The sequence below is a fragment of the Heterodontus francisci genome, chromosome 36 (assembly GCF_036365525.1).
Source record: "Heterodontus francisci isolate sHetFra1 chromosome 36, sHetFra1.hap1, whole genome shotgun sequence".
In the NCBI taxonomy this organism is placed as follows: domain Eukaryota; kingdom Metazoa; phylum Chordata; class Chondrichthyes; order Heterodontiformes; family Heterodontidae; genus Heterodontus; species Heterodontus francisci.
The window spans coordinates 42874427-42886500 of NC_090406.1; the positions used below are offsets into that span (position 1 = coordinate 42874427).

Here is a 12074-nt window from a genome sequence, read left to right on the forward strand (position 1 = left end):
ATCGGCGGCGGGCTCTTAAAACCCAGCTCAGCATCTCCGACAGTGCAGCACACCCTCAGCACTGCACAAAAGGGTCAGCCTAGATCATGTGCTCAAGTCTCTGGAGTGGGACTTTGAACCCACAACCTTCTGACTCAGAGACAAAAGTGCTACACCTGAGCCACAGATGACTATAAAATCAATAAAAGAAATATCATTCAAAACACTCCTCACTTGTTTGTCAATTATACATTTATGATCATTTGTAAAAATAAAGTATAAGCCACTGTGCAGGTGCCCAGAGAGTTCGACAAAGCCATTCACCTTTATCGACACTATGTTAAGAAATTGGCATTTACTGGTTGACTTAAGTTGAAAACATCTGGTTAAGGTTCTGGGCACCTGAACCAAATGGTAACATTAGTGATTTAACCCAGCCTCATCCAGCCCTTGGGGGCAGTGTGCTGGGTTTTGAGCTGGTCAGACAGAGCATGTGATTAACAAGCCCTGTTCAGAAATCAATGCCAATCAGCTAATGTATGTTAAATCCCTCATTCAGATTATTTAGCGATATAAGTACAGCCCCAGGAGAAGACAATTTATGTTAATACCAGCATAGAAAATAATGGATAGAGATTCCATTTAAAGGCTATAAGAATGAAGCAACAGTAATTAAAATAACATAAAACACAACACACGCCACAGAAGCCTTCATATTCTCTGTTCAGAAAAAAAAACTTTAAATCTCTGGATAGACTGCATGCGTTGCGATTCCACAGTTGTTTTCCCTGTCTCTGGACATTAAAATGTAGCCCTCGTTTCCCCATTCAACACCGTAGCTAGAAAACATTTAAAAAGAAACAATTATTGTTAAATCACGTTATTTGTGTTTGGAAATATTGCTGCAAATACTGCTATGGTCAGTGCTGCACTGCACTTTACTCCTAAGCTCTATGGACACTGTCACTGCCCACTCTGTCCACAGACCTGTAAGTACTGACCTATACGTCCACTGTCCTATATATATTTCCTTCTTTCTGCATCTTTCCCTGTGTTGCAACAAGACCAGGGTCTTTGCTTTGCCATAACTGAAGAAGTTCAAATCCATTTTTTTTCCTATGGAATTCCTGAGGCCTCAAACCCATCCACTTCTCCATGAAAACCATAATCCAATGGCCTCCGTACTCATCATACAGTCTCCTATTTTAACTCATCCTTCCCCAGAAATGCTAACGTCTGATCTCCTTACCTTCCTCAATCCTTCCTGCCTCATTTAACCTTCAGGCATTTTAAAGATCAAATTTAGATTAGTACTGTCTGATTTCTCCCAACTCTTCTGCTGCTGGAGTCCTGCTATTAGGGTTAGCAACCTTGGCTGGAAGTATTACTGGAGGTTTCATCACATGACTGCTTGCCCCCAATCGGACGGCCCTTTTTCCACCTCCATAAGGTTTGTGAACAAAAGTTCAAAAAAAGTGAAAACACACATTTAATTTAATGCCTCTATTATGTTTTTCCTGGGTTCCTGCAGTATTGTCCTGAAAATTAATCTTTAATTTCTGTTGGCAATCCTAGCTAGCTGCAATACGAGCTTGTCCCTATAGCCAGAACTCAAGGCCCATTTTGTTGGACTCTGATAGGGTTGAAAAGAGTGAAAAAAACAATTTGGAATTACTGTAAGCAGTTTCTATAACAGTAGAATGCAAAGTAAGTACATTGCAAAAATGGAATTAAACAAAATTATCCAATAATAATTACATAATTCCTTTGCTTTTTTCGGAAGCAATCGGAATAAATTATTTATGAATTTCTTTTCAGAATTGCAATATGCTTCTGAGATTCAAAGGATAGCGTTTTAATGCATTTCCTGTTTCTGGAATAAGAAAACATTTTTGTTTACCCGTAGTTTTATCCATTAACAATCCAGGTCAGCTTACTGCCAGTATTTAATTTTTCACACCATCAAGGTTTGCCTTACATAAATTAAAAAAAAATGTTTTGTGACTTGCTCTCTTCGTCTCAAACCTAACAATAAATTCAATCATGTTATGATCACTATTTTCAAAATGTCATCTTACTGTTCGATGGTGAACTAAGGCAGATTTGTTACTAGTCAGTAAATTTAGTATGGCCTTGGCAATTCTAAAACTGTCCCAAGCACTCTCTAGAAATTCATTGCCTTTACCTCTGGAGTTTTGCTTCCCCCAGTCCTTATGAAAAGTAACATCTCCCATTATAATCATGTGAATTCTTCACCGCAAGCATCCTTATGGCTTGAGTCATTTGAGCCAAGTAAGGGCAGTTTTGTGCTTTGAATCCACAGCCACTTAGAAATGGACCAAGAGTAAGACCATAACCTGGTCACGGTCACCAATAACATCCTCTGGGTTTGCAGTCATGGTGCTCTATCTCTCCTTGTCCTCCTCAACTTCTGTTTTGAGATGGCTGGCCCCTCCACATCTCTCCTCTGAGGTCCATCTCCATGGTTACACACTTCCTTGGTTGCACTCCTACCTGTCCCAATGTTGCCAACGCAGCTCCTGCAATACTTTTTCTGCCACCAACACCCAACCCCCACACTGTCACTTCAGAAATGCCCCTTACACGGTTACTCCTTTTTCTCATCTACATGCTAGCCCATAGTGATCGGCTTAGCATCCATCCGATTGCTGATGACACTGAGCTCTATTTTGTCACCACCATTTTGCTGTCAGATTGATTATCTGACCTGAAGTATTGGACGAATGCTAACGAGACAGAATTAAAACGTTCAAATCTCAGCTGCCTGAATCCTATTACTATGACCTGTTCTGTATCACTCCTAAATTCATCAACCTCCATTGGTTTGTCACCCTTAAAGCACTGAATTCCACATTCCTGGCTTTGTCTATAATCCTTCTATGGTCTCCTATGTCCTCCTCATCTCTCCCTATTCCTGTCCTCTCCAGCACCCGCTACCCACGTGTCCTCTCCAGCTCCCCATACCCCTGTGTCCTCTCCAGCTCCCCCTATCCCCGTGTCCTCTCCAGCTCCCCCTACCCCCGTGTCCTCTCCAGCTCCCCCACCCCCGTGTCCTCTCCAGCTCCCCCTACCCCCGCGTCCTCTACAGCTCCCCCTACCCGTGTCCTTTCCAGCACCCCCTACACCCGTGTCCTCTCCAGCAGCCCCTACCCCCGTGTCCTCTCCAGCACCCCCTACCCGCGTCTTCGCCAGCACCCCCTTCTCCCGTGTCCTCTCCAGCACCCCCTACCCCCGTGTCCTCTCCAGCACCCGCTACCCCCGTGTCCTCTCCAGCACCCGCTACCCCCGTGTCCTCTCCAGCACCCTCTACCCCCGTGTCCTCTCCAGCTCCCCCGACCCCCGTGTCCTCTCCAGCTCCCCATACCCCCGTGTCCTCTCCAGCTCCCCCTGTCCCCGTGTCCTCTCCAGCTCCCCCTGTCCCCGTGTCCTCTCCAGCTCCCCCTGTCCCCGTGTCCTCTCCAGCTCCCCCTGTCCCCGTGTCCTCTCCAGCTCCCCCTACCCCCGTGTCCTCTCCAGCTCCCCCTACCCCCGTGTCCTCTCCAGCTCCCCCACCCCCGTGTCCTCTCCAGCTCCCCCTACCCCCGTGTCCTCTCCAGCTCCCCCTACCCCCGTGTCCTCTCCAGCTCCCCCTACCCCCGTGTCCTCTCCAGCTCCCCCACCCCCGTGTCCTCTCCAGCTCCCCCACCCCCGTGTCCTCTCCAGCACCCCCTACCCCCGTGTCCTCTCCAGCTCCCCCACCCCCGTGTCCTCTCCAGCTCCCCCTACCCGTGTCCTTTCCAGCACCCCCTACACCCGTGTCCTCTCCAGCACCCCCTACCCCCGTGTCCTCTCCAGCACCCCCTACCCGCGTCTTCGCCAGCACCCCCTACTCCCGTATCCTCTCCAGCACCTCCTACCCGTGTCCTCTCCAGCACCCCCTACTCCCGTGTCCTCTCCAGCACCCCCTACCCCCGTGTCCTCTCCAGCACCCCCTACCCCCGTGTCCTCTCCAGCACCCGCTACCCCCGTGTCCTCTCCAGCACCCTCTACCCCCGTGTCCTCTCCAGCTCCCCCGACCCCCGTGTCCTCTCCAGCTCCCCATACCCCCGTGTCCTCTCCAGCTCCCCCTGTCCCCGTGTCCTCTCCAGCTCCCCCTGTCCCCGTGTCCTCTCCAGCTCCCCCTGTCCCCGTGTCCTCTCCAGCTCCCCCTACCCCCGTGTCCTCTCCAGCTCCCCCACCCCCGTGTCCTCTCCAGCTCCCCCTACCCCCGTGTCCTCTCCAGCACCCGCTACCCCCGTGTCCTCTCCAGCACCCTCTACCCCCGTGTCCTCTCCAGCTCCCCCGACCCCCGTCTCCTCTCCAGCTCCCCCCTACCCCAGTATCCTCTCCAGCTCCCCCGACCCCCGTGTCCTCTCCAGCACCCCCGACTCTCGTTTCCTCTCCAGTACCCCCTACCCCTGTCCTCTCCAGCACCCCCTACCCCCGTGTCCTCTCCAGCACCCCCTACCCCCATGTCCTCTCCAGCACCCCCTACCCCCCCATGTCCTCTCCAGCACCCCCTACCCCCGTGTCCTCTCCAGCACCCTCTACCCCCGTGTCCTCTCCAGCACCCTCTACCCCCGTGTCCTCTCCAGCACCCCCTACCCCCGTGTCCTCTCCAGCACCCCTACCCCCGTGTCCTCTCCAGCACCCCCTACCCCCGTGTCCTCTCCAGCACCCCCTACCCGTGTCCTCTCCAGCACCCCCTACCCCCGTCCTCTCCAGCACCCCCTACCCGTGTCCTCTCCAGCACCCCCTACCCCCGTGTCCTCTCCAGCACCCCCTACGCGTGTCCTCTCCAGCACCCCCTACCCCCGTGTCCTCTCCAGCACCCCCTACCCCCATGTCCTCTCCAGCACCCCCTACCCCCGTGTCCTCTCCAGCACCCCCTACCCGTGTCCTCTCCAGCACCCCCTACCCCCATGTCCTCTCCAGCACCCCCTACCCGTGTCCTCTCCGGCACCCCCTACCCCCGTGTCCTCTCCAGCACCCCCTACGCGTGTCCTCTCCAGCACCCCCTACCCGCGTCTTCGCCAGCACCCCCTACTCCCGTATCCTCTCCAGCACCTCCTACCCGTGTCCTCTCCAGCACCCCCTACTCCCGTGTCCTCTCCAGCACCCCCTACCCCCGTGTCCTCTCCAGCACCCCCTACCCCTGTATCCTCTCCATCACCCTCTACGTTTTATGCTGCCACACACTCAGAGTGTTCTAACTTGCCCCCTTTACAACCCTCTCCTCTCTGCTCCACCTTCAGCTTAAACGTCTTAGCCTCACACTGTAACTGAAAACTGTATCAAAACCCTCTTCCATTATCCTAACGGTCTGTCCTTCAAAGCCCTCAAAAACTAACTGCTGTCATCATGTCTTCAATTCCCTCTTTTATCTTTCCTCCCATTTCACTTCTATGAAACACTAACTATATTAAAGATGTGACACAATTGCAAGTTATTGATGTCGATTTCCCCAACTCAGTTCTTGCAGCCTCTGACACCATCAGACAGAGAAGACATTCAGCACAATTCAGGGCTGGATTCAAAGTCCTAGAGGTGAAAGGGCGTTGTGCTAACCCAATGCACCAATCAGAATCAACAATTTTAATTATATTCTTTTTTACTGCTGCATTTGCAATGAAGTATTGAAAAATAGTGCATTATTTCATTTATATTTAGGTATGAATTTATATTCTCATCAAGTCTGCCTGCAGAATTGCACCTTTCCACCTTGAACCCAATATCAAGCAGCCCTAATTAAATATAGCACAGACCAGATGCAAAGTCAAGCTCCCCCCACGTACCCCAACTTGACACTTCAACTATATGCCTTAATGTCAGTCCTCGAACATCCCTAAAGGCACCTGGATGAATTTCTTGATTTCCCTTTTCAGCCACCTTCTCTTTGAGTGAGATGGTCAATCTTTCTTTAAATGCTTTTAAACAGAATAAAGATCCTACGTTTTGCTCTGACAAGAGGTTTTAAAACATTCCTATTTAAATATGTAGTGTGAATAATGTACCTGTTTTTAACGAGCCAGTAGCTCTTCCTAGATTCTCTTCCATATCCAACGACCAGTACCGCATGACTCATCACATCAGTTTGGCAATTGGGCTCATAGTAAATACCTGGGGAGCAAAGCAATGCAATCCACAGTCAGATAAATAAAAGCAAAATACTGCGTAAGCTGGAAATCTGAAATAAAAACAAGAAGTGCTGGAAATACTCAGCAGGTCTGGCAGCATCTGTGGAAAGAGAAGCAGAGTTAATGTTTCGGGTCAGTGACCCTTCTTCGGAACTGACAAATATTTAGAAATGTCAAAGGTTATAAGCAAGTGAGGCGGGGGTGGGGCAAGAGATAACAATGGAGAAGATGTAGATTGGACAAGGCCACATAGCTGACCAAAAGGTCATGGAGCAAAGGCAAACAATATGTTAATGGTGTGTTGAAAGACAAAGCATTAGTACAGATAGGGTGTTAACGGACTGAAGATTGAACAGCAGCAAGTACAAACATGAAAAAAAAAACAGTGGGTAAGCAAACTGAACAAACTAAGATGAAATGAAATAAACATACAAGAAAAAAATTGTAAAAAATGTAAAAAAGAAAAAAAATAACTAAAAATAAAAGTAAAATGGGGGGCCCGTCATGCTCTGAAATGATTGAACTCAATGTTCAGTCCGGCAAGCTGTAGTATGCCTAATCGGTAAATGAGATGCTGTTCCGCGAACTTGCGTTGATGTTCACTGGAACACTGCAGCAAGCCCAGGATAGAGATGTGAGCATGAGAGCAGGGGAGTGTTGAAATGACAAGCAACTTGAAGCTCAGGGTCATGCTTACAGACTGAATGTAGATGTTCCGCAAAGCGGTCACCCAAGTCTGCACTTGATCTCCCCAATGTAGAGGAGACCACATTGTGAGCAGCGAATACAGTATACTAAATTGAAAGAAGTACAAGTAAATCGCTGCTTCACCTGAAAGGAGTGTTCGGGGCCTGGGATAGTGAGGAGAGAGGAGGTAAATGGGCAGGTATTACACCTTCTGCGATTGCAGGGGAAGGTGCCATAGGAAGGGGACGAGGTGGTGGGGGTAATGGAGGAGTGGACCAGGGTGTTGCGGAGGGAACGATCCCTTCAGAATGCTGACAGGGGAAGGGAGGGGAAGATGTGTTTAATAGTGGCATCACCCTGGAGGTGGTGGAAATGGCGGAGGATGATCCTTTGGATATGGAGGCTGATGGGGTGGAAAGTGAGGACAAGGGGAACCCGGTCACGGTTCTGGGAGGGAGGGGAAGGGGTGAGGGTAGAGGTGTGGGAAATGGGCCAGACACGGTTGAGGGCCCTGTCAACAACAGTGGGAGGGGAATCCTCAGTTGAGGAAAAAGGAGGTCATATCAGAAGCACCGTCATGGAAGGTAGCATCATCAGAGCAGATGCGTCAGAGACGGAGAAACTGGGAGAATGGAATGGAGTCCTTACAGGAGGTAGGGTGTGAAGAAGTGTAGTTGAGGTAGCTGTGGGAGTCGGTGGGCTTATAATGGATATTAGTAGACAACCTATCCCCAGAGATGGAGACAGAGAAGTCGAGGAAGGGATGGGAAGTGTCAGAGATGGACCATGTAAAGGTGAGAGAAGAGTGGAAATTGGAAGCAACTCCAGCCAGGCGGGTGAGGGTGGTGGTGGATGGGGACTGGTTGGGCCTCTGTTCAAGGAAGATGCGGAGTGCGGCTGAACTTGTTCTCACATTGAGCAACTTCTCGTTCAACTCCACTCACTTCCTTCAAGTAAAAGGTGTTGCTATGGGTACCCGCATGGGTCCTAGTTATGCCTGTCTTTTTGTGGGATATGTCGAGCATTCTTTGTTCCAGTCCTACTCTCAGGACCCCTCCCCCAACTCTTTTTCCGGTACATTGATGACTGTTTCGGTGCCGTTTCCTGCTCCCACCCCGAACTGGAAAACTTGATCAACTTTGCTTCCAATTTCCACCCTGCTCTCACCTTTACATGGTCCATCTCTGACACGTCCCTTCCCTTCCTCGACTTCTCTGTCTCCATCGCTGGGGATAGGTTGTCTACTAATATCCATTATTATCCCACCGACTCCCACAGCTACCTCGACAACACTTCTTCACACCCTACCTCCTGTAAGGATTCCATTCCATTCCCCCAGTTTCTCTGTCTCCGACGCATCTGCTCTGATGATGCTACCTTCCATGACGGTGCTTCTGATATGACCTCCTTTTTCCTCAACTGAGGATTCCCCCCCACTGTTGTTGACAGGGCCTTCAACCGTGTCCGGTCCATTTCCCACACCTCTACCCTCATCCCTTCCCCTCCCTCCCAGAACCGCGACAAGGTTCCCCTTGTCCTCACTTTCCACCCCATCAGCCTCCATATCCAAAGGATCATCCTCCGCCATTTCCGCCACCTCCAGCGTGACGCCACCACCAAACGTATCTTCCCCTCCCTTCCCCTGTCAGCATTCCGAAGGGATCGTTCCCTCCGCGACACCCTGGTCCACTCCTCCATTACCCCCACCACCTCGTCCCCTTTCCATGGCACCTTCCTCTGCAATCGCAGGAGGTGTAATACCTGCCCATTTACCTCCTCTCTCCTCACTATCCCAGGCCTCAAACACTCCTTTCAGGTGAAGCAGCGATTTACTTGTACTTCTTTCAATCTAGTATACTGTATTCGCTGCTCACAATGTGGTCTCCTCTACATTGGGGAGACCAAACGCAGACTGGGAGACCGCTTTACGGAACACCTTGCTCAGTCCGCAAGCAGGACCCTGAGCTTCCGGTTGCTTGCCATTTCAACACTCCCCCCTGCTCTCATGCTCACATCTCTGTCTTGGGATTGCTGCAGTGTTCCAGTGAACATCAACGCAAGCTCGAGGAACAGCATCTCATTTACCGATTAGGCACACTACAGCCTGCCGGACTGAACATTGAGTTCAATAATTTCAGAGCTTGACAGGCCTCCCATTTTACTTTTATTTTTAGTTATTTTTTCTTTTTTACAATTTTGTTTTGTATGTTTATTTCATTTCATCTTAGTTTGTTCAGTTTGCTTGCCCATTTTTTTTTCATGTTTGTACTTGCTGCTGTTCAATCTTCAGTCTGTTAACACCCTATCTGTACTAATGCTTTGTCTTTCAACACACCATTAACATATTGAAATATACCAGAAAGTAAAAAATAGGTTTTCTACTGAAGACATTTTAAAAATCTCTCTTCATCACGTGTGTCAACCATGGCTCAGTTAGTAGCACTCTCGTCTCTGCATCAGAAGGTTGCTGGTTCAGGTCCTACACCAGAGACTTGACCACCTAATCTAGAATGGCTCAACAGTACTAAAGGAGTGCTACAGTGTCGGAGGTGCTGTCTTTCAAATGAGATGTAAAACCCAGGTCCTGTCTGCTCTATCAGGTGGAAGTAAAAGATCCCACGGCACTATTTTGAAGAAGATCAGAGGAGTTATCCCCAGTGTCCTGGCCAATATTAATTTCTCAATCAACATCACCAAAATAGATTATTTGGACATTATCACATTACTGTTTGTGGGAGCTTGCTGTGCGCAAATTGGCTGCTACATTTCCTACTTTACAACAGTGAATACACTTCAAAAGTACTTCATTGGCAGTAAAGTGCTTTGAGAGATTCTAGCTCATGAAAGGTGGCATTTAGTACAAGTTTTTCTTTCTTTTTTGAGAATGTGGGAATGAAGAAAAAGCCATTTGGTTCATGGGACTCACTTCATCATCGAGGATCTCTTGTCAATCCCTCAAACTCATATCTCTTCACTAAATCAGGAACTCCGCCAATTCTTCAGCTGAGCCATTGTTTCCTGGTTTAGATTTTTTTTATTTGTTCGTGGGATGTGGGCATCGCTGGCCAGGATACCATCCCTAATTGCAGCAATGAAGTGGCACAATGTATTAATTCAGAGATTAGAGAGGCTCGTAGCAAAAGCAAAGTTACTTTAATGGGGGACTTTAATTGTCATACAAATTGGGAAGAGTGGAGTTAGAACAGTAGTGAATTTCTGAGGACATTCACAACAGTGTTCTGGAGCAATATGTTCTAGATTTAACAAGAGGGCGGGTGATAGTAGAATTAGCAATGTATAATGAGCCAGATTTAATTAATCATCGACCAGTAAGAGTTCATTTATCTAACAGTGATCATAATATGATCAAATTCAATGGTAGATTTGGAAAGGATGAACTACTGATGAACAGTGAGAGGTGTTCAGCAAAAAAAATAGTTTAATGCAGGACCAATTAATGCCTCTAAGGGAAAGAGCACTACTTACCAAATAAAACAACCTTGGTCAATAAAAGAGGTGAGAGATAGCATAAAACTAAAGGAAAGAGCATATAAGACTGTAAAGAATAGTGTAGACCCAGGGGAGTGAGAGAGATATAAAAGGGCAGCAAAGGAAGACGTAAAAGATAATAAGGGCTGCAAAAAGGGAGCTTGCAAAGAAGCTTGCAAGGCATATCAGGATTAATGCAAAAAGCTTTTACAATTATATTAGATATGAAGGGAGACTTAAGGGTTATGTGGACCCTTTAAAAAAACAGATGCAGGTTATATTATAATTGAAAGTAAGGACATGGCAGACTATGTGAATAATTACAATGTATCATCTTCCACCTACTGGTGAAATCACTGGAATCTATAATTAAGGACAGAATGCCTGAGCGCATAGAGAAATTTGAGCAGGATAGAGAGAGCCAAAATGGATTTGTAACAGGTAGGTCATGTCAGTTGGGGAAGAGGATAAGCAAGGACATGGAAGATTATCGGGGGTAGGTGGAAATGTGAAGTAATCAGTTTAGCCATGAGCTTATTGAATGGCGGAGCAGGCTCGAAGGGTCGAGTGGCCTAATCCTGCTCCTAATTCGTATGTATATATGTTTACATAAGGATAATATGCCTGACATTCCAGGGAGACTAAAAAGAAATCAAGAACTGGAACTCAATAAAGTTAACATAAGCAAGAAAACAGTCTTAGAAAACACTAAAGCACTTGGAAAGCAGTAAAGACTGAAAAGTTCCCCAGGACCTGATATTTCCCACTCCAGGGCATTACAGGAAGTAGGTGAGGAATTTCCAGATGTTTTAGCCATATTATTCCAAATCTCACTCATATCAAGAATTGTCCCTTTAGATTGGAAAGTTGCAACTCCATTATTTAAGAAAGCTGAGAGAGAGAAACCAGGAAAATGTTAATCTAATATCTGTTGTGGGGAGGTTATGGAATTTTTAATTAAGAAGCAAATGGCTGAGCACTTAGAGAAATTTGAGCTGGTTAGAGAGTGCCAACGTAGATTTGTAATGCGTAGGTCATGTCCAATAAAACTAGTTGGAACTCTGAGGAAGTAATTATAGTAGCCAGGGGAATATCTATGATGTAATTTAAATGAACTTCCAGAAGGCATTCGAGAAGATTCCACATTTTTTTCTTTCATTTTATTTATTCATTCATGGGACGTGGGCATTGCAGGCAAGGCCAGCATTTCTTACTCTTTCCTAATTGACCTTGAGAAAGTGATGGTGAGCTGCCTTCTTCAGCTGCTGCAATCCGTGTGGTGAAGGCACTTCAACAGAGCTTTTAGGGAGGGAATTCCAGGATTTTGACACAGTGACCTAAGAAACTGCTAGCTAAAATTAAAGCTCATGGAATTGAAGGTAAATGATTGACCTGATTGGGGGATTGGTTAGGCAGCAGAAGACAGTGAGTAGCAATAATGGATGTGTACAGGAATTGGAAGGAAGTGACTAATGGTGTCCCACGAGGCTCTCTGCTGGGGCCTCAGCTATTCACTATATTTATTAATGATTCAGATAACGCAATAGAGAATCATATATTCAAGTTTGCCAATGACACTAAGATTGGCAGCATAGTAAGCAATGTACTCCACTCAATTCCTCCAAATAAAAGGTGTTGCTTTGGGAACCCACATGGGTGCTAGGTATGCCGACCTTTTCGTGGAATATGTGGAACATTCTTTGTTCCAGTCCTACTCAGGACTCCTCCCTCATATCTTTTTCC

The 12074-nt window shown here is 47.4% G+C and overlaps 1 protein-coding gene across 4 annotated transcripts in view; it reads right to left on the reverse strand.

Moving 5' to 3' along the window:
- Positions 1-213: 213 nt before the first annotated feature.
- The window catches only part of LOC137351776 (procathepsin L-like), a 48148-nt gene continuing 36287 nt past the window's right edge, over positions 214-12074 (reverse strand). For all 4 annotated transcript variants that reach the window (XM_068016593.1, XM_068016592.1, XM_068016590.1 and 1 more), the window contains 2 exons: positions 6033-6138; positions 214-818 (listed from right to left, as the gene is read on the reverse strand). In XM_068016593.1, coding sequence (XP_067872694.1) covers positions 719-818; positions 6033-6138 — 206 coding nt within the window. In that variant the 3' untranslated portion in view covers positions 214-718. The remainder of the gene's footprint in view (positions 819-6032; positions 6139-12074) is intronic.